General features: G+C 33.5%; 2 protein-coding genes across 2 annotated transcripts; both read right to left on the reverse strand.

The window, feature by feature from the left end:
- Nucleotides 1-28: 28 nt before the first annotated feature.
- On the reverse strand, nt 29-7,933 carry LOC126970890 (UPF0587 protein CG4646). Its single transcript, XM_050817041.1, has 3 exons — nt 7,431-7,933; nt 5,867-5,983; nt 29-173 (listed from the first exon to the last, which is right to left on the reverse strand). The coding sequence occupies exons 1-3, from the start codon at nt 7,678-7,680 to the stop codon at nt 58-60; spliced, it is 483 nt and encodes a 160-aa protein (XP_050672998.1). The 5' UTR covers nt 7,681-7,933; the 3' UTR covers nt 29-57.
- A 2,041-nt stretch (nt 7,934-9,974) lies between these two features.
- Nucleotides 9,975-20,947, reverse strand: LOC126970800 (ataxin-10). The gene is made up of 8 exons (XM_050816918.1): nt 20,700-20,947; nt 19,765-20,630; nt 17,788-17,919; nt 16,083-16,890; nt 14,426-14,570; nt 13,444-13,507; nt 11,780-11,841; nt 9,975-10,150 (listed from the first exon to the last, which is right to left on the reverse strand). The coding sequence occupies exons 1-8, from the start codon at nt 20,855-20,857 to the stop codon at nt 10,025-10,027; spliced, it is 2,361 nt and encodes a 786-aa protein (XP_050672875.1). The 5' UTR covers nt 20,858-20,947; the 3' UTR covers nt 9,975-10,024.
- Between the last annotated feature and the right edge of the window lie 1,968 nt (nt 20,948-22,915).

Below are 22,915 nucleotides of genomic sequence, written 5' to 3' on the forward strand. Positions count from 1 at the left end.
TAGGTAAATATAAATAATAATAAACACGTTTATATATATATATATTATATTATAATTTTATTTCACTTTAACAAATCTCCACTCCAACTCGTAAATAGACACGCACACATTATTCTTCTCATCATACTCTTCCCACTCTTTGCTTGTTAAATCCACATCTTGAAATTTTGTACCTGGAATATAAAGATTCATTTAAAAAAAAGACGTATTAGAGTTTGCGTTGTTTTATTGAAATTTAAATTCACAACAATTAAATTAAAAACTTTTTTTTCACCGCTGGTCTCATTCTCTTGCAACATCAGAGAAGCGTTGCCGGCCTTTGAGAAAAGTGCACGCGATTTTTTGAATGCGTCGTATAATCACGGAAACACCGGGCAAGGAAGCTCATTCCGTAGTTTGGTTGTATGTGGAAGAAAAAGCTCCATGACAACTGCACTGTAGAGGAGCACGATTTGTGGCGTGCGAAGGTGGAAGTCGGCGGCAGGAATAAAGTCAAACAGCTCTTCAGAACGCTCTCCGCGATAAATGTGTGTTATACAAAAGAATTGTTAAAAAATGTTTGTGAGTGTGTTATAGTAACCTTTACTACTATAACATAAATGACTTTCTTGGTAATGCCACAGATTGGGAATGGAGTGACCACCCTCAGGCTATTAAATAATCAGGTCAGGGCCAAGGCATTCATTTTGGAATGGGTGGTAGTTTTTGACTTTCAATAAGTGATGTCACATCCTATTTTTGATAAAAATATTTGAATTTGATATTTTTGGTTATGGGTTGTGGTGTGATGCAGCAAAAAGGTCAAATATGTTTACTTTAATTCCTATACAAAAGGAAAGTTTGAAGATAGGTACCCTTGTCAATAGAAAACATGAAATGATGGGGCGGAAGCTCAATAGATGCATTGTAACGGCAAGTAGTGCGGGTCTTCTTCTTCGTCTTCTTCCCTTCTCTAAAATATGATTCAGAGAGGTGATGGCTGAATAGCACTGTTATTGGAAACTCTGCTTCATATATTTATTTAATATATTTATAGTTTTAATTTTTATGTATATTTTTATAATCAATAGATCAATCTATATCAATCAAAGTGGTCCTTGTATAAAAAATAATGACTTACAATACTATCAAAAATATAGTTTTATTTAAAACAATGAAGTATTAACTTATAACTCATAGTTAACATTAATTATTATTGATAAACCAGACATGGATTGGAAGTACTGGAGAGAATTTGACAAGGGCTTTGCCACTAAGCACTTCAAATTCAGGGACATCATATAAATATTTTATGTTGTAATCGGAACCTCTAGGTACCAAAGTTCCATCTTTAATATTCTAAACTCTCCTTGTTTAACATTGTAATTATTATGATGGGTACTCACAATATATATTTTATTAATTTGATGCCGATATATAAATACAATTGATTTCTGCTGAACGCCAATAGGTACTTACCACAACTTGTTAGATAAGCTATCGAAATAAAAAAGTATTGTGGTTTTAGACCACACGCGCTATTACACGGGCAAACATGGAATCCTGTGGTCTTACTCTGCAGTATAAATGCAACAAAAAGACCCGAAAGTATGAAGGTCGTCAGTAGTGTGTGTCGTGAATTAAGAAATCAAAAACTAAAACGAATTGGGCGCCATATGGACAGATTGATGTACTATTAATGTCAATGTGTCAAGAGTTCCTCTCCGCCTCCGCAGGTCCGACTTCCGCAGTGACCATGATTAATTAAATTTGATATTGGCATCAAATTGATAAAATATATATTGTGTGTACCCATCATAATAATTACAATCTTCTAGTAATAGATAAGTGTTATACTTTATATAAGAGTACCAAACATTCTAAACTTCATAAAATACTATACTTAATTAAGCCAGTAACTAAAATAAACCAAAGTATATATCACTACAGAAATAATTGTATCATGCATTATATACAATTTAAGATTTACACCTATTGTAACAAAAACACCTTTAATGGATAATAATAAAATAACTCTGTTGGAAGATTTAGATAGCCTGACAAATAACATCACAGCTCAACAATGTTCTATTGAGTATTTTAATAAAAACACTCCTAGGGAAGATATATTCCTCTCCGTCGTAACCCAAAATATAAGAAGCGTTTATAACACATCGAACTTAGATGACTTAGATATCAATATAAGTATGCTAAAAAGAAATACTGACGTTATAGTTTTAACTGAATGCAGAATAGATCCCGAAAAACCAGTTCGACTGAAACCCTACTATTTTACTTATTACACTGATAGAAAAGTGAATCAAAATGATGGTGTTGTGGTATTTGTAAAAGAAACATTAGAACCTATGTTCTAATGTACACAATTGTCAAAGAAGTTGCTTTGGATGGCGCTTCCTGCCTTGAGATCGTATTGCGAAGCCCTGTGTCTAAAATGACACTAATTTGTATATACCGGCCGCCAGTAGAAAATAAACCTGAAAATTTTATAACTTCATTAAACGCCTATCTAGATTCATCTCATCTAAAATCTAATGTCATAATTACAGGAGATATAAACATAAATATTATTGAAGGGCACAGTGACAAATACGCTAATTAATATTTAGATACATTGGCTTCACATAAGTTACTACCTGGTCATAAATTTGATACCAGTAAAAATTGTTGTTTAGACCATGTAATAATTAACCTTGATCCTTCCCAATTTAATATTTTTGTAGGAGTTCTAAACACTACAATTACGGACCATAAAATGACTGTTATTTATCTATATCGTTTAAATAAACAAAAACAACAAAATATAGAACTTACACAGTTACACAGTGGAAAATCTTTAGCTATTGGAATCTCAACACCTCCTCATATTGTACAGCAATATTTTAATCGACTTCCTTCACAAGCAAATACAATTGGAATACTAGAACCCGAGCCATCAGCAATTATATCAAACTTAAAATCAGAGACTGCCTCGGGCTATGACAATATCCCAACCAAGTTTATTAAAGTGGCGAAAAAAGAACTTACTCCTATAATCACACTACTTTGTTCACTCTCACTCGCTCAAGGTATTTTTCCACAAGAACTCAAATGCTCCATTATACAACCTGTACATAAGGGTGGGTCTAAAGAGGATGTTAATAACTATCGGCCTATTTCCGTCTTAACAGTTATCTCTAAAATATTAGAAAAGATTATAAATACTAGAATAATCAAGTACCTAAATACGTATGGTTTGTTATCTAAATCTCAGTATGGCTTTCGTGAGGGAGTCAGCACTGAGGATGCTATTCAAGATCTGACTTAAGAGGTAACAAAATATGTGGATGGAAATAAAAAAACTCTATGTATTTTTCTTGACCTAAAAAAGGCATTTGACACCGTTTCTATTCCCATACTTTTGCGTAAAATTGAAAAAATTGGTATAAGAGGTAATTTTTTAAATTTACTGACTGATTACCTTCATAATCGGGCACAACGTGTTAAAATTAATAAAGAAATTTTTAGTTCTGTTAAATATTCTATTCTACATCATACGGAATTCCTCAGGGTAGTGTTCTCGGACCTACGCTATTTTTAATGTATATTAACGACCTTACAGATTTAAAAATACAAAATGGACAAGTTTTCCCTTATGCCGACAACACTGCCTTGCTATTTCATGGAGACAGTTGGGCGGAGGTCTTTTCTTTGTCAGAGAAAGGACTACTCTTAGTACAAAACTGGCTTAAAATTAACATTCTTACTTTAAATTTAACGAAAACAAATTATATTACATTTTCAATAAAAGATTCTACTCAACCTAATAAAAATTTTACCTTATCTGCTCATACATGTGACATGGCTGATATAGAAAACTGTCTGTGCACTAAACTTGAAAGAGTAAACACCACCAAATACCTCGGAGTAATTATAGACAAAAATTTATCATGGTATCCTCAGTTAAATGTAGATGCCAACAGAGCTAGAAAATTGATCTGGATATTCAAACGCCTACGTAAAGTCTGTGATATCAGACTTATTAAGTATATATATACATCTCTGATACAATCTATCCTTCTATATTGTATAAGAATCTGGGGGGGTACTTTTAAAACTCAATTCTTAAGCATAGAACGAGCACAGAGAGCAATAATTAAATATATGCTAAGCAAAAATCGTCTGTATGATACCACAAAATTATATGAAGATGCGGACCTTTTATCCGTAAGAAAATTATATATATAGCAATGCATACTAAAAATACACAAAAGTAAATCTATAGATCCTTTGATTTTAAATAAACGTAAAAATAATACAGTAATTAAATGTAAATTTACTAAAACTAAATTTGAGTCTAAACTATTTGATGCACAGGCTACTAAATTATACAATACCGCTAATAAAATCTTAAATATATACACAAAGACATATAGGGAATGTAAAACTAGCATTACAAAATGGCTGAAAACTCTTAATTATTTAGAAACTGAAAACTTGCTAAATTAATTATAATATGAGTAAAATAGTGTAAATATGTGTTCTAAAAAATATATATATATATATTATATTAATTTTTGTTGTAATTATAGTATAGTATATCATATGAATAGATAATTAAATTTCGCTTCCTGAAATTTGACTGTTATCTAAATATCGTACTTTGAACATTTTACTATTTTATAAATATTCGTAAAACTACAAATTACCTTAGTTCATAGTTACAGTGGTCGCACATTCTTGAGACAATGACAAGTGTTTTTATGTAGGTATATTATTTACAAGTTTAGTGTGAGCCACGCAAATATTAATCTTCCTTCAATATTGAAACAATTTTTAGTTTGTTTATTTTATGCCTAAGATTGGTTTATTTAAGTATAATTCATGTTTTTGTTAAATGTGTAAGCATTCTTATCCGTTGGAAAGAGCAGTCTTCCCTAACACAGGTTCTGCGAACTTAAAAGGGAAGTCCTACAAATACTATTTACTAAAATGCTAAATAAATAAATTTTTGATTTTTGATTTTGAGTAATCTTCGAAAAATATAAAAGCTATTTTTTATTTATTTACTATTTTTAACAATGGACTAAATGGTCCAACAATATTTTTCAAAACCTGCTATTACTAGATTTAAGATCTTCTATGAAAAATTCTTAATATATATATTAATAAAATTCTTAATATATATATCATAATAAAAAAAAATCTTCTCAGGTCTGAGGCATTCATTTTGGAATGGGTGGTAGTTTTTTGACTTTCAATAAGTGATGTCACATCCTATTTTGAATAAAAATATTTGAATTTGAATAACCTGCTTTAAGTTTTATCCTATGATATTCATTTGTTCCTCTTTTAAAATCTAATTTTTATTGTAACATAAGTTTTATCAGTTTTATTGCAGGATTTGTGCAGTTGCAGTACAGTGGAAATTAGTAGAATATGTCAACTAGCACTGCATGACTCAAGTGACAAGTGTAGCAGTGTAGTTGCAGTCCAACTAATATCTTCCCTTTCTTGGTGTGCATCCGTGCAGAATGGGATGTTGCTATGCCAACTCAACGGCTGACAGGCTTGCCCTGCATGTTTCAGTATGACAACTCTCTCTGTTATCCCTACTTAAACATTTTATTGAGATATAACCATTAGTTGGGAATGCAACTAATGGTTATTATATTTCTAGTGTTATAATAATGAAAATCACTATTAAGAGCAAAAAGGTGACTTTTTTTGTGAACATATATTAAATTTTCATAAATGTACTGACAATGAACAGTCATTAGTAGTAGTAGTAAAGTATTACACCTTTGTACCTTTTACTCAACTGCATTGTAATTATTTGTGGTAACAAGTATTTTGTGGTAACAATTGCATAAGTTAATTCAATATTTACCATTATTAGCAGATTCTGCAATCCAACCTGACCTTGGTTCAAAATCAATAGGTTCAATTCCTCTACAATCAAACACTACAATAGTCTTAAAGTCGGTATCATCACCTGTTAGAAATCCTGAAAGAGAATAATTGTTAGATTTTTAGTCAAAGTTTTAATTTGAAAAAACATGTAAGATTTGATGTTACATAAATATTATAATATACATGCTTGTCATATTTATGACTTTTACAAAATACATTATATATTACTAAATCCTTACTTACTTATATAAATTTAATTTAAAATTTAAACTTTTATATTATAATATTATTTTTATTATTAGTAGCATGTTATTATTATTGTATTATAAAAAAAGTGCAAATTTTTTTATTGAAAACTAGTGGACCCAACAGACGTTGTCCTGTACACACGTCTTAAATTTGAAAAATCTGTCCAGCCGTTAGGAGGAGTTCACTAACATACACATGAGCAGGAGAATTATATTATATGGACGTAATTGAGAATCTAAACCAATCTCAAATTCACTGAAACAAACAAAAAGTCATCAAAATCGGTCCAGCCGTTTAGGAGGTAGTTTAATTGGGAATCTAAACCATTCTTGAATCCACCCGAAGACACACATCAATCTCAAATTCACTGGAACACACAAAAATCTCATCAAAATCGGTCCAGCGGTTCAGGAGGTAGTTCAATTGTGAATCTAAACCATTCTCGAATCCACCTGAAGACACACAGAAAGTTTCAATAAAATCAGTCCAGCCGTCTAGGAGGAGTTCAGTGACATACACACACACACACAAGAATTATATATATAAAGATATTCATCTAATGAATATAAGCAGTTTTTACTAAGGTATATTTTCAATTTAGATGAGAAATTAATATTTGATGATACTTCTCTTATTATCTTTGGGATATATTTATAGATTGTTATGCACATACAAAAACAGTTTCTCTGAAACAATGTAGTTCTACAGTAAGGTACTTATTGTTTTATGGGGCCCCTGGTTGGAAATAGAGAAATGTGTTTATATTTACTAAATTTGCTAAAATTTTTTTTGCAAAAAAACACACAGCACTGCCTAATCATTAAAGTTTTAAAGAGTATGTCAATATTAATAAATAAGTTTCCTAATATTGTAGCTACCTAAGTTGCTGTACTTTAATAAAAACTACAACTGATAGTTGTAAAGAAAGTTGTATGACTGCAGCAACAGCCAACATGTAACCACTAAACCCGTGTGATACAAAGTTATTGGCAGCCATAATGGAAGAGCATTCAGTTTGGTGTCAAATACTACTATTGCACACAAACTTGCATACTCTAGGTATCACCAACAGTACCAACACCTTTTATATTGAGCTTAAGGGTCTCCTAAGTGATCACTGCCACTCACACCTTGCAAAACCAGAGGAATCACAAGTGTTGCTGGACTTTGAATATATATGATTACAGACTAACAAACATATTATTCAGCAACTCCACAGCAAGAAGCATGTAAAGACCCTAGAGCTAAGAACTATAAAGAGATACAGAAATTAAGTTAAATTTTAAACATACCATTGCTCTGATCAACAACATCAATCATATTTTCTCTACCACATAGTTTGCATTTTATAGCTAAGTTCGTCTCCGACCTCATGTGTGCTAGAGGTAATTTTTCCGATTCGGTTAAATCGTGAAATTTTTGCGATTCCTCCCCACAGCTTAAACATTTCAATTTTAGGAACCACTGATAGTCGGGGTGATTTGTGTATAGTTTATCTACATTTTCGAACTGCGCTCTAATTTGTAGCGCTATTTTCACCATATTATTCGTGAGATGAGTTGTATTTTGAAGTGATAGAATCTCTAATATTGATATATTTGTATTACTCGCGTAGCAGTAGTGGGTTACCTCTCCAATTTCATAGAAATTGTTTTATTTATTAAATTAATACACGTATTTCAGAATTTGTGGTACAAAGAATATTCAATATATGATTTAGTACTTCGAATATGCGTTTATATTCTTATTTCTAAGATAGTATTTACATTTTACTCTAACGAGTAAGGATTTGGGTCTTAGGAATATGTCAATTGTCAACTGACAAGTGCAAGTGTCAAGTGGAGAATTAGGTACCAGAATCATTTTTTTTTTTTGGTTTTGTTCATCCAAAGGTACCAGAATCACGATTCACGGCTCACGGTTGTGACAGCTTGAATAAATATGGCTCGGAGCAATGACATAATTGCTCTGAGAAATATGGACCATGGAAGTGTTTAGTTTGTTCTGCGAAACGGACGTAAGCATGAGGGCGCCACTTTGATTGACGTATTGACACCCCTTGAAGATTGTTTGTTTGACGGCTGAAAGCGCAATTTATTATTTTCTTTCATTTGATTATAAGCCTGACGCCACTTGTGACCATTTGTCTTGCATACACAACTCACTACGAACATAATTTTGCTTAAGATCACGTCTTATTAAATATAATAATTGAATAATCTCAAAAACATCGAATAACACTTACTGCATAAGATGTTGAAACTGATGAACAACTTGTTTTTATATATGTACTTGCCTACATCATCTCCGTCACTGGAGTTTAGCATTTTGCACCCGAAGCGAATCTTAATCGCCAGAATATTTCATTTCTAGAAGTACCTGTTGTAGTTTATGGTTTTACTTTTAAATAAAATATCTATGCCCGACGCAGTGTCCGGTTTCTGCCTTCTTCTTCTTTGGTTTGATATTTCGTGATCGCACCAAGCAGTAACATAACATATTGCAACAATACTTGGTAAACGTCATGAAGCTCTAAAATCAGTTCTAAAGGGGGATTTAAAATGGAGAGAACTGATAAAAAAAACTACCAGCCCATCTTTTAAATCATATAATAACAGAAATACTTCATCATCATGTCAAGCGAAAGACATCCACTGCTGGACAAAGGATTCTCCAAAGATCTCCACGACAATCGGTCCTGCGCTGTCCTCATCCAACCTATTCCCAAAAAGGATGTAAATGCTACGAAATAAGAGGCGGGGCTGCCCAAGAAAAAATTAAAATTTAGTTTAGTATGATACGTGCAGTTATTTGACATAAATTTTGAAATAGTAGTAATTACAGTATGTTGATTGGTGGTCAAGTATAATCTCCATTTTTTACAATTTTATATCGAGGATTGCACATTTCATATAATCGAGTGAATCGCTTTTTTCTTAGAGTTGCGCTAAGCTGCTATTCCGACCATCTTGACTAGATCATCGCTCTATCTTGTGGAGGGCCTACGGAATCTGCGTTTTCCAATACATGGTCGCCAATCAAGGACTTTATTGGCACAACGCGTATCTATCCTTCAAGCTATCTCCCTGCCCATCGCCACTTCAGTTTCGCAATCTTCCGAGTTGTGACGATGACTTTGTTTCTCCTACAGATCTCCTCATTTCATAACAAAATTGCTTAGCATACTTAATACTACTTATATAATTTTAAGTGACCACTTTCTGGAATAAGCAACTCAGTTTGTTTCGGTTTTGCCACTTATCAGCATAAGGGACTACTTACACTTATTCAGCTTCGTTCGCATTTCGCTGAACGACTTTAGTCTGCTTTTATTAGCCGTACAGTACAGTATTTACCGTTTCAGCGTCGTATAAATGAGAAAAAGACGACCGAACTCTCCTTCCAATCCTTGCGAGCATAATGATTACGCAATTATAAATCAAATCTATTCAGGAATTATGCAGGTCGCAATTTGTGCACAAGGCGTTGAGAACTAAGCGTTGTCCTGCCGCGTTCGCCCTCATTTTATGAATGATTGCTGCGAAAGCTGAACGGATGCGTACGCGTCTCTATAAAAACATTGTTTTCTATGGACATAAGCTGAATAGGTGTGAGTAGTCCCCTAGTTTATTGGAGTGTACGTATTTTTTTATATGTGATCGACAAAGTTATGGAATTAATGAATTATCCCGCCGAATATGGAAGCCGGTCCGGGTGAAAGTGAAACCATAACGAATTGCTCACAAAGATTAGGTGCCTTCGCAGATCTTTTTAATAATTATATAATGACAATGGAATATTAATGTACCCAAAACTCACACAGTAAAACAATAAACAATGATTGTAATATTTTTAATAACTTAAGAATACATAACGATGGATATATTTAGTTCCGCACTAAAGGAACCACTTTGATACTATTCCCCTGTGAATCAGTATGCAGTGTGAGCCCCATTTCTTGGAGTACTTCATTATCTACTGGACCTTGAAGAGTTAGTTTTGATATGACCTCCTGTAATATAACATTTTAGTTAGTTGTGTTAACTATAAATAAGAGAGATCTGACGGCCTACCATCAACTTTTAATAAGCGATGCGAATCCGATGCAGTTCGGTTTAGGTACCTAAACTGAATCACTAAAATTCGTACCATGAAGTGCTTTTTACTGTATGACGTTTGGATCGCTTATGTCTTCATATTCATTCTTATGAACGAAATAAAATTGCGTTTCGAAACGTAAAATGATATGATTTTAGCTGTTTTTTTTTCAAAATACATTTTAATAATTGCGCAATTGCGTCAAATTATAAACCATTAAGCCCTTTTTTATACTTATTAAATAATAGTAATATAAATAAATATAGTTCTTAGAATTACAAATTAAATGATTGCTTATGTGTTTTCGTAAAAATATCGAGTTATGAACGCACCTCCATTGATGTTTGATTTGACAGGACCACAGAGTACATTTTTTTTAATTCGTTCTTGCGAACAGGCTATAGCGCGGGCCCTTACTGCTTCGTCTTTAATATTTTCATTTTTGGTATTTATTTTCAGTATTTTGTTTTACAAAAAAGCCCAATAAAGTATTCTCATCTCATCTTTAAATCAATAAAATTTTTCTTTTCTATGTTTTCACTATTTTTTAAAAGTTATTAACAACACAATTAACTATCCTCTAAGGAAGTAGCAACTTTTTTCGAATCGGTCACTTTGACAAATAAGCTATCCAGTTTAGGTTGAAATAACACCTCATGGTACGAATGAATGAACGAACTAAATCAGTTTGCGATTCAGTTGATATCATTTTTGACATTCAATTGACAACATTGCGATTTAATCAGTTGATTTGACGACAACCTAAATTAAATAGCTCTAATCATGTCGTGGTACGAAATAGCGAAGCAGTTCATTTTAGGTTGTCAATTGAATCGCAATAAGAGTTCATGGTAGGCCCGCAGGTGGTATAAAATACACATTTAAAAACAACCTGGTTCAACGTTATAAAAATTAGAGTACAAAAACTGAGCTCTTGGCCCAATTTCTTCTCTTAGGCCCGGTATCCACCAGAGCGGAGAGGAGAGATGTATAAACGCAGTTTTATGGCAAAAATAACCTCAATAAGTACATTAACTTAGTGCTTGATTTTACTTTTGAGTAGGTAAGTAAGCAAGTAAAGGGACCCTGGGCTCTATAGCGACAGGTTACGTATAAGGGATGAATAGATATAAGTTTATTTTTAATAGTAGTAGTAGGAAATAACGACATCTTGGCTCAAATATTCAACTTGCGGCCCGCCCGGAATAATTTATGTTATGTATACGTCTTCGTAATAATGATATCAAGAATATTTTTAACTTCCAACCGTAAAGTGTTTTACTTGACTGCGAAAAAAGGATTTTTATGATTTTCGAGCACATGTATATGTATACAGGGCTCCAAGAAATCAATTTGTTACTCTATAATATATATAGCATAGGCGAAGGAATTTTGTAAATAGGTTAAGTTGTTATTTATTTGATTCAAAACAAATTACTAACGTAATATTATAACGAATCGAGGATTTTCCCTTTATTAGTTTAGACAGATTGCAGATTCACAAGCAAAAACTTCATAACAAATAGTATTATTTTATCCTTACCTGATTTTCGGGACAGTTTTCACAAAGGTTGCGTACAGCGAATATCACCCATTGCATAATGACTGCGATTACATAAGAAATATTATCTTAGAGGACATTCGAAAAAAACTGTCCGAAGCAAAACTCTGCCTACGCGTCTATTAGGCAGAGTTTTCGTTTATATACTGTGAACATTACTGCCACGAAGTAAGGTGTTAATTTGAATGAATGTTTTAATGTTGTCTGTATAAGTTAATGTCAACGCCGGTCGGGTTTTATTTGACGAGCTTTTACTACTAACTAGGCAATTGGGAGTCTAATTGAGTACGTCAATGGTGCCAGGACTGAATAATTCTTTAAACACATATATAATTCCGCAAATAGTTTATTGCATATTATAACCGTCAGTAGTAAACTCCTTATTAGGTAACAATAACTCGTTATACACTATTACTAATCAATAAAAAACTCACTAGTACTTTATCGGTTGTTATAGGTATCGTTCTGAATGTTCACTTTATCGCTCAGATATTAACCCCCTTATTCATAATAGTCTGCTAACTTAAAGCATTGCTAATTATCACTCTGTCTTCTTCTATTGACCTAAGTCAGAATGAAAAATAACACTCTGTAGCAGCTGTTTTAAGTTAGCGGACCATTATGAATAAGGGGGTAAGAATATTAATTACACAAGTAAGGATTAATCTCGAATGTTCTCAAATCAATCTGTTCAAAGAATGAAAACAAAGTTGTTTTGTAAACTACTCTATTTACAAAACAGATATGGATAGTAATTATGATGACGGGTACTCAGGATATATATTTTATTAATTAATTCTATATGATATGTATGTCTTCTATGCGCCACGAATTTAATAGATCTCGCCAAAAATCGACATTTAACGTTACCTTGCGTTACACTATAGTGTTCTACACGACAGAATACTAAAATTACCACACTACCTTTAAGAGGGCAGGTTAGGAATTTTATTCTTAGTCCTATTTCCTTCTCCTATATCCATTGATTTAAAAATAAAACCTCGACCGAACCGAAGGTTTTGGTTTTGACAAAAAACTCTAGCTTCAGCAAACAGTAATTTTGATTTTAGCAGAAAATCTACCGAACCTTAGGCCGCACCGAAACTTCGGAAAATTATTGAGAAAAATTTTTGTTCGAAGAAGTGTTCACATGTTTAACTTTTGATTATTTTATAGCAGCAATTTCAAAAGAAATAAATATTTCTTTTCCCAGCTCGATGAAAAGCTGTCCCTGGTACGAGGGACAAAAGTGGCCAATTCTCTCACGGCAAGACGACTTGTGTCCCTCTTACCAGGGACTAATCCTACAAGTTTTCATCCAGTTGGGTAAAAAATCGTATACGCACCACGTGAGATAAGTAGGACATTGCCACCCGAGATTGTCAACGTCGCCTTCGGCTCGGGAGGCAATATTCCGCGGGTGAGAATGACCTACTTTTCTCCCTAGATGCGTAATATACTATTTTTGCACACACTTATATGTTATTTTGTTTAACACGTTATAACTGCTGTAGAATTGAACAAAATAAGACAAATTTCAGTATATAATACATTTTTATAATGCCTGAAAACAGTTTCGATACTACCTACTACGGTTTCGGTAGATAATCCTGTTACGGTCGTAAATAAATATTATAAAAGGATACGTGGATTCCTTGCATCAATGTTACAGCAGTCTAATAGCACTGGAATCACCTCCAACTCTCGTATCTGCAAATACATATCATAATATATTACATTACATTCATTTACAGTGTAAATTAGTTCTCAACGTGGGCGATAACGCCCCTTGTGGGCGTTTGAGACTTTCGGGGGGGCAGTAGAAGACCCAGAGAAAATTAGAGGGCATTGAGATGGCGCAGATGGGGCGTGGGTAGATTAAAAAATATAGTCTAAAACGGCAAAAAAATACACGATAATACTCTAGAAAAAAACATATTTTCAAAGTGGGCGGCGAGCAAGATAAGGTTGAGAAACTATGTCTTACACGGATACAATATCGTTGAAAGTGAGAGGAGGAGAGGGTTAAGGTATAAAAGGCGCTGTCTCCCTGGATTCGAAACACTTCCGCTGCATCCATTGACGAGTTAAGGCGTTAAATTGTCCGATTACTGTTTGAATATTAGTCATTGTATTGTATACAAATTGTTCTTTTTAATTTTATGGTAAATTATTTAGATGTTAGCTTGTTTGTGAATTTATAGTAGGTGGTATTAATATTTGGAGTAAAAACCCCCTTTTGATCCTATTTCCTAGAATATAGAATCAGCAGAATAACTGTATGTGCAGTATCTAAGACAGTAAGCCACCACCATCGCTAACCACCGAAAATATTATCTAGGAACCATACCATTGCTTATGTTTATCTAGACTTTGACGTCACAGTGTGCTTCAACCAATAGCATTGCGTTTCGATGTTTTATCTTTCGCGCGTATTTATTGCACTTTTATTTAATATTTATTATTCATCAAAAATTTAACAAGAAAAAACTTTTTAAAATAAATTTAATAATAATAACGATTTAAAAAATAACATTTGAACTAAATATAAGTTACATGCATACACCCTATTACACTGCCATTTTTTTAACATTGTACAAGCCACATGTCACCCCAGTAATCACTCACCTGTTTCTTATTTTCTTGGTTCTTCCAGCACAGGTTGGCGATAGTTCTAACTAGTGTTGCTTTAAATCCGAATGCCACATGTCTTTCCACTGTTTCGACACAGGTCACAGCTTTCTTTGGTGTAGTCATATCAACTGCTCCCAATCTAAAACAGAACGAACTCTATCGAGTAAGGTTTCTCACTCATGTGGAAGCCAATTATTGAGTTTATAATTGGTCAATCACATTTTTAGTTATTATTTTGTGTTTTAAATAATCTTAGGTCGGGTAAAAAGTCTTTTTATTATATTATTACTATATTTGTAATAAAATCTCTTTGACTTTCTTTGAAATGACGCCTGCGTGTCTACCATGAACTCTTTTTGCGATTCAATTGACATCCTAAAAGGAACTGCTTGGCTATTTCGTACCACGACGTGATTAGAGCTATCAAATTTAGGTTGACGTCAAATCAACTGATTAAATCGCAATGATGTCAATTGAATCGCAAATTGATTTAGTTCGTTCATTCATTTGTACCATGAGGTAATATTTCAACCTAAACTGGATAGCTTATGTGTCAAAGTAAGCGATTAGAAAAAAGTTGCTACTTCCTTAGAGGAAAGTGAATCGTGTTATTAATAACTTTTAAAAAATAGTGAATACATACAGAAAAGGAAATTTTATTGATGAAAGATGAGATGAGAATACTTTATTGGACTTGTAAAACAAAATACTGAAAACAAATACCGAAAATGGAAATACTAAAGACGACGTAGTAAGGGCCCGTTCGCAAGAACATCAATCAAACATCAATGGAGGTGCGTTCATAACTCGTTATTTTTACGAAAACACCTAAGCAAACATTTCATTTGTAATTCAAAAAACTATTAATTTATATAACTATTATTTAATAAGTACAAAAAAGGACTGAATGGTTTATAATTTGACGCTATAAACCGCAATTTTAAAATGTATTTTCTATGCAAAAAAACCGCTAATATCATATTATTTTAGGTTTCGAAACGCAACGGATATGGTTCGAGTAAGAGACACAAACTTATGCAACGACTGTAGAGCGTCATCTCTTTCTCACACCGCGGACCATAGACAAATTTATTTTGTTCATTCTTCATAAGCGATACAAACGCCATTCAGTAAAAGGCACTTCATGGTACGAATTTTAGGGATTTAGTTTAGGTACCTAAACTGAACTGTATCGGAATCGCATCGCTTATTAAGTTGATGGAAGGCCCTCTGTACTGCTTTATTCCTGTGGTATTATAAGGGTTTTGGTGGTTTTGATATATGAGTAATATACGGGTCATAAAAAACCGTAACAATAAGCATAAATGAAAATTCGGGCTTTGAAGAAAAAATTCTGAAAATTCAACATTTAATCCACTTTATTATGGACTCGGCTTACAGATCTAAGGCATAATAAAACTTAATTCAATGATAGGTTCTCATTGCAACAGTTACTTACATTAGTGGAGCATAATTTGGTGCCCCAACAAAAGTTAGGTATTCATTAAACAATTTAGCAAACACATTAAATCTATGTTCTACAACTCGTCATATTTTACGTAAATACATATATAATTAAAGGTTCTAAGCAAGAACTATAATTCCGGTAATTTGAAAATATATAGATGATAAAATGTTCAAATAATATTACCTGGTTTTCTGTATTTCCGGTGAATCAATCTTAACAAACGGCACTTTCATCGACATGTCATCATCAGCAATTTTAACTTCTTTTGCCGGATCACTTTTCTTTTCCGCATTAGCATCACTACGAGTCTTCTCCGACGAAATACCCAGTATCTTCTGCAATTGTTCACTAAGATCAAAGTCTGTTGATAAATTCTGACTCTTTTTTATTTCCTTAGGAGTGTCTGGAGATTGTTTTTGAGACTCAGATTCTTGCACAGCTTCAGACAAGGGGGGAGATATTTCACTTGGAGATGCTTTCAAGTTTGTACTCATATCATTAATTATATGAATTTCTGTCGGCGGATCATTTGGAGAGCTATCTTGAGATTCAGTCCTGCTGTTATCCTGTAAATCCAATTTCGGTTGTAATGCTACAGGTATAACTTCAGCTATAGTATTCATGCTTCCCAGAGGTGAATTCGCATCCAGAATCAATGGTGGCTCAGTATCATCACATATATCTATTTTATGTTCAAGACTAATACGTCTTGTTGGCAACTGAATGCGCTCTTCTGCATTCCCTTTTGGCACAGAACTGCTACGTTTGAAGGCAACTTTTGTTAATTCATTATCCGTTTTAATATTATTGGCTTCCGAAATGAGGACTTTCTCTGGTAAATCTGGTAGATTTATGTTTTCAATTTTGTCGTTATATGTGATAGTGTCAGTACATTCAAAGAATTGCTCACTACTCTCAGATTCGGTGCATTCTGAAGTTGTTTCGTTACACGATAGCATGTTCTCAGCAGAATCGTTTTTGCAAAGCGGATCTAAAAGAAATTTTCTCTTAAAATTTTTCCTTTTTTTGTTTTTGATTACGATATAGTGGCTTTATTAAATATATCTATAGTTCATACAACCTCAAAAGCCTTAATTACACAATATATATTATGTTATAAAAGGGATTTGATCCACTGTTTGGTGGATAGTGGAAGAATTTTTTTGAGAATGTTTATGAGGATGGACTCTCGACAGATAGTGAATACTGTTTTTGCGTACACATACAAGGTTTCACAGTATAACATATTGTGATGGATGCAGGATAGCATTTTGGTGCAGCACCTGTTCACGAGTATAACACATCGACCAGCCATCGCTTGCCTTGCGCATATCTTACAAAACGCCCTATGAAGTCGCCACGAGCAGTTAGCATGAAAACCCTGCCCGAAAACTCAACTATAAAAAAAACAGATTTTTGTGATATAACTCATCATGAAATATGTGTACTCACAATCAACACTATAACAGTGTGCAGAGAAGCCGTAGTGTACATACTTGTGGTAAACAGCATCAAAAGCTACCAGTGGGAGGAGTCCTTTGCACAGAAATCCGGAAAAAGTATGAGTACCACAACGGCGCCTATTTCTGCCGTGAAGCAGTATGTGAAGGGCGCCGTAGTTAGTGAAATTACTGGGCAAATGAGACTTAACATCTCATGTCTCAAGGTGACGGTGAAGGAGCGCAATTGTGGTGCCACTCAGAAATTTTGGGTTTTTCAAAAATCCTGAGTGGCAGTGCATTTTAATAGGTAGGCGTATCAATAACCATCAGCTGAATGTCCTGCTCGTCTCGTCCCTTATTTTATTTTAAAAAAAAACTGACCCCATCAAACTAACATGTAGTTGTATATTAACAGTGACAGTTGAATGAATATTACATATACATACTTTGTCCACACTTATCGGCAGCAGTTATTTCATCATTGATCAACTGTTTTCCTGTTGCTTCATACAATTTGTTCAGAGATGAAAAGAAATTATTGCTCTCTTTACCAAGCTTGTGAATCGCTCTCAGAAGAACTAAAAAATATTTGGTACAATAAAAAACAAAATTTCAGTGTTACTACTCTCTTAAAAATTAAAAGGATAATAATCTAATATATATAAATTACATGACACGTTGTTTGTCCGCGATGGACTCCTAAACTAATGAACAGATTTTAATGAGGATTACTTCATGGAGTGCAGTTTGGTCCAACTTGAGGGATAGAATAGTTTTTATTTCGATGTGGGACCCATAATTATTTTTATTACCAATATTTGTTTTGTATAGACATATTACCTATGAGATAATTTAGTGACGCACGGTTTGACAGTTCTGCTGTGAAACAATTTCATTATTACAACCGGGAGCACTTTTTACGAAATAATTCTTGATGTTTTGAAATATTATTGGCAAATTCCTATAAAACAGTCTTTTTTTCATTATCTACAGAACAACATCTGTCGGGTCATCTAGTAGTTTATATATATTCCGAATGTGAGTGCTGACGTCGGTCGAGCGTAGTGCGTATCCGTTCACACTAACCATCTTGCGTTTAGTGTTCAGCTGACCGCAAACTTGATAGCACGTGTACAATTGCGAAGAAAAATTAAACCATTCTGAGCATCTTTAATATGTGCGTACTACTTAAGCAAAAGATTACGGAATAAAAGTCGGAGAAGATATTGTGTTCACCCAACTATTATAGAGCGCCTAATTGAAGCAGAAAATGTGTGCAATATACCTATTCGAAATTGCTCACGAATTTTTTTTACGATTTTTTATAGCAGTAACACACGCGCGTACAGTCGGTCGCTCGGAAAAGGCTGTCGGCTTAGAAATTTATCGCCATAGCGCGTACAGCGGACCAACGATTCTCGTCAGCACGACATAGCTTTACGCGGGTACCAATTCATCAACTTCATCAGCGCTGGACTCAATGTGATCATATGTTTTCATAGTTATAACTCAACCGTCTTCAGCGCTGACCAAAGTAAAATATACAATGGTTCTGATGTATATGACCTTACAATATTAATTATACCTTATTAATGAATTGAATAATATTGAACTGTGTATAATTTCTCTTTGGTGTACGGTGTGGAACAGATGGTTTCATAGCCAACTCATTTTGCAGATACTAGAGGATACATGTATCCAAATTGGATTTCTGTTGAAAAAATATTGTCAGATTCTATATTTTTGTAAACACCCATCACCATTGTTGTGCACCACACTCCCAAAGTGTGGTGTCCAAAAGACCCAACCCTATGGACAGGGTGTGTTTTCCTTCTGATGACAGCAGGGCTAATTCTGGTGCAGTGACATGTGGTCAGCCGTAAAAATTATCTGTAGCAGTCGATTTAAAAATTCTTTTTTGTATTATCTATGATGTTTTAGTAACTATTCGTAGCTTTATACTAATTAGTAGCTTTGAAGTATGTTATAGTTATAAAAAATTACAACATTCATTAGTAATAATGGAAATGTAATCTGTAGGTAAATCTAAAAAAATCATAAAAAATTAATGACAGCCCTACTTTAAACTAAATTTGTTTAAATTACGCAGTATCTATTGTTTATGTAAACTAACAAAGTGCTAGGTTGTATAATAATAAAAGCATTGACGTTCGTTTTTATAAACAAGCCGAGACACTTCAAAAGTAATAAATTTTATTGTGTAACCCGAGCCCGTTGACTTGGTGTCGGTATCGCGCGGCGGCATAAGACTGGCCATCGGCTCACGCGTTTTGTGGCGGCTTAGCCACTGACGGGTTAAGTACAAATACTCTTTTAAATAAAATAGATCATGCCTACCATCAAGCACACCTTATTTTACATCTTTTACTAGTTATTATAAAAAAAATCATAAAGATACTTACAAGCACAATTAATAAATAAGGATGTATCACTTTGTAAACAGTCCAAATACGTATCCATACTAGAAGCTGTGGCAATTATTTCAAGTAAAAACACTACTTCTTGAGGCTCAATTGTATTCACATACTTGTCTACGGTCTTCAATATACAATCCGATTTACTCTTGAACTCGTGCGACATAAATTTAACAAAATTAACAGATAAATTTATATCCTGAGATTCAGTTGACATAAGGATATTGTACGCAAGATTCAAAACGAGCATTCGGCATTCTGAGTCCAATTTGGAATAAAGTTTTTCAATATAAGTATTCTCAACTCCAATTAGATATTCAATTATTAAATGTGGATATTCAGAGTTTCCATTATTGTACATGTATCCTAAGGAGTTTAATAGACTAACATCATCCGGCAAAACATTTGGTTGCCCCAAAAGTATGTTATATACGATCATTGCAGCAGCAGAAGCGATTTTCTCATTTTGTCCAACTAAACAATTGAGGATTGTAGAGTCAAATTTGTTCCAAATTATTATTTGGTTGAATGGATTATTAACAACAAGATTTCCTAAGGTCTGAATGAGTACAGTCATGCATATCTCATACTTCTTTTGAAGTTCTTCATTTACAAAATCTACCCTAGGATGTTGGTATTCTGTAGCAAGTACAAGCATGGAGTCAAGAATTGTTAGTTCCTTGGATATGTATGTCTGCATTTTTGTACCAGCTGCCGCGCATGAACGGACTAGGCGAATGCATTGTTCAGCAACAGCCAATGTACTGCGATTGTACGATGCTTGTTCAACATCTAACTTCATAATATGGAGTACTTCGGCAATCAGTCTTAAAGTATATTCCGATGCTTTCTTACTAAAACACACCATTAAATCAAAAAAATATTTTTGTATTATTAACTATAAATAAGCCACTGAAACTTACGGTCGTAGGCGCCCGGTTTCTGCATCTCTAGATAACTGTGCTTCAGCACGTAACATTTCTTCCACCGCATCCCATTCCCCCGTTTCTAATTGGTAATTTATAAGTTTGGCGTCTAATAGAATTTCTTCAGCAAACCAAACACTTTTATCTCTAGACATTTTAATAAATTACAAAAGACTCCAGAGAAAACTTAGGTTTTAAAATATTTTCATAATAATTCCTTTTTTTATTTATTTTGCATTGATTTGACTTAGAAGTTTGAAGACCATTTTACGGCACGGGATACAAGTCTGTAGGCCAATTTTCATAGGCAAAGTGCAAGTTCCTACAGTCAGTCCACAGAATCTGTCGTATCAAACGTGGATTCCACCTTCGTTCCAAGTTAAGTCCAATTAGCTGACTGCAACCAGTACCTTAAACCCTAAAGATCATTTCCGTCCCAACAACTCAAGTATTTAAAAGTTTAAAAAGACTCGATGCCACGAAGGGATTGGGTGCAGATGGTTTTCCGTGCAGTCAGCAGGCCTGTTGCATATTTTTTTACTTTGCTTTTAAACTGTACAAAATCGAAACAACTATGGGTATGTTCCGATATGCACTATGAGCACTGCAACGAGCTATCACTGTAGAAAAATTTGTTCCGTTATGGACTGTCAGTATACTGCCGCTGTACCATAGGGAAATATATGACGTCATAAATCACCGCCATATTCCACTGTGAGCACTGGCGTTTTCGAGATAAGGTACTCGCAGTACTTTGATCACGTGATTAGTCTAAACCACTCGAGTGCCTAACGTTTTATAAACAATACATACTGTTTACTCGTTATCGCATATATTTTTAATCGGACAGTACTACAACAACAGTTTTTTTTTAATGAACTGTAAAACTTTAATACACTCATTTGAATGCTGCGTCAAAAAATGCGGCTGATAGTTTACGGGATTGCGTTCCGTTTTAAATAGTAACCAATATAACTGGCTATAAACTTATAAAGGAACGGCTTCACAGTATAGTACATTGACGTCACACTGTATAGTGGATGTAATTAGGTATCTATTTAAATAAATCAATTTCTTGTGTAAATTCATTGTGATAAAGTTTGATGTGAAAACATTTCTTAAAAATATTTAAGACTTAGTATTAGCATTATATTTAATTTGTTACTGTTAAAAATGGATAAAAGTGATTCTGCTTAATTTTATGTAACATAATTAAAATTTGGGCATTATTCATCAGTATATCAATCCAAACATTTATAAAATTTACGATATACTTCATTTAAACTTGCAAAATAAGTGCTCGAAAACTGTTGTACTTAATTACAATTCAAATATCATAATAATTAAACAATACGATTATATGGCAGTAAGCGTGCAGTTGCAGTGCAGTTTTATTAGTGGAATAACTATTCCAGAATTCCTGCAATGCAACAGGCCAGCCACAGATAAAAATTCGAAACATGTTAGAACAGAAATTACAAACCAAAAAAGGCGCCCGCCGAAGAGATCGGTCGAGTTTTGAATTAATGCATAAAGTTTTTAATTTGTTGCAGCACTACTCTACCTAATAATCGGTAAATTTCTATTTTACTATATAATAGAGTATATTAATTATAACATAATATTTCCTGTATTATAGTAATATATGTACATTATATTTGTGTATGTTACATTTTATTTCAAATAGCGGCTTCTCAAATTAGTCACAACTAAAATGTATTTTGAGCCATCGCTTATTTTTATTTATTATGTATTTCGGAATATGTTGAAATATATTTACTGTAATAACTATCGCAAAACATATTATTTCAGTAGATGTTTTGTGTTAATATTCTAAAGTTATTTATGAAATTGGTTTTAAATACTAGACCTCTCCTAACAGACGCACATATTTACTTAGCTCGCGCTCAGTGTGTTGACACAAGCTACTTTTACTTCCGATTTTTAAGATTTTTGTGGTAAACATGTTATATATATATTGCTGAGAAGTATGCGGGATATAGGCAAGGAGAATCATCTCATATGGGAGGAAAGTTGAAAAAGTGTCCAGCTTATGCTGTAAATAACAGTTCAAAAATCTTCCACAGTGGCGCTGGTGTAGGCACAGGCCACAGGGTATGGTATGAAGAATATTGAATGTAGCAATTGAAGTAATTGAATTAAAAAAATTAAGGTTAAAACCTAGTATTCCGAAGCACGAATTATTAGGTTAA

The sequence above is a fragment of the Leptidea sinapis genome, chromosome 22, assembly GCF_905404315.1.
Source record: "Leptidea sinapis chromosome 22, ilLepSina1.1, whole genome shotgun sequence".
NCBI classification, from domain to species: domain Eukaryota; kingdom Metazoa; phylum Arthropoda; class Insecta; order Lepidoptera; family Pieridae; genus Leptidea; species Leptidea sinapis.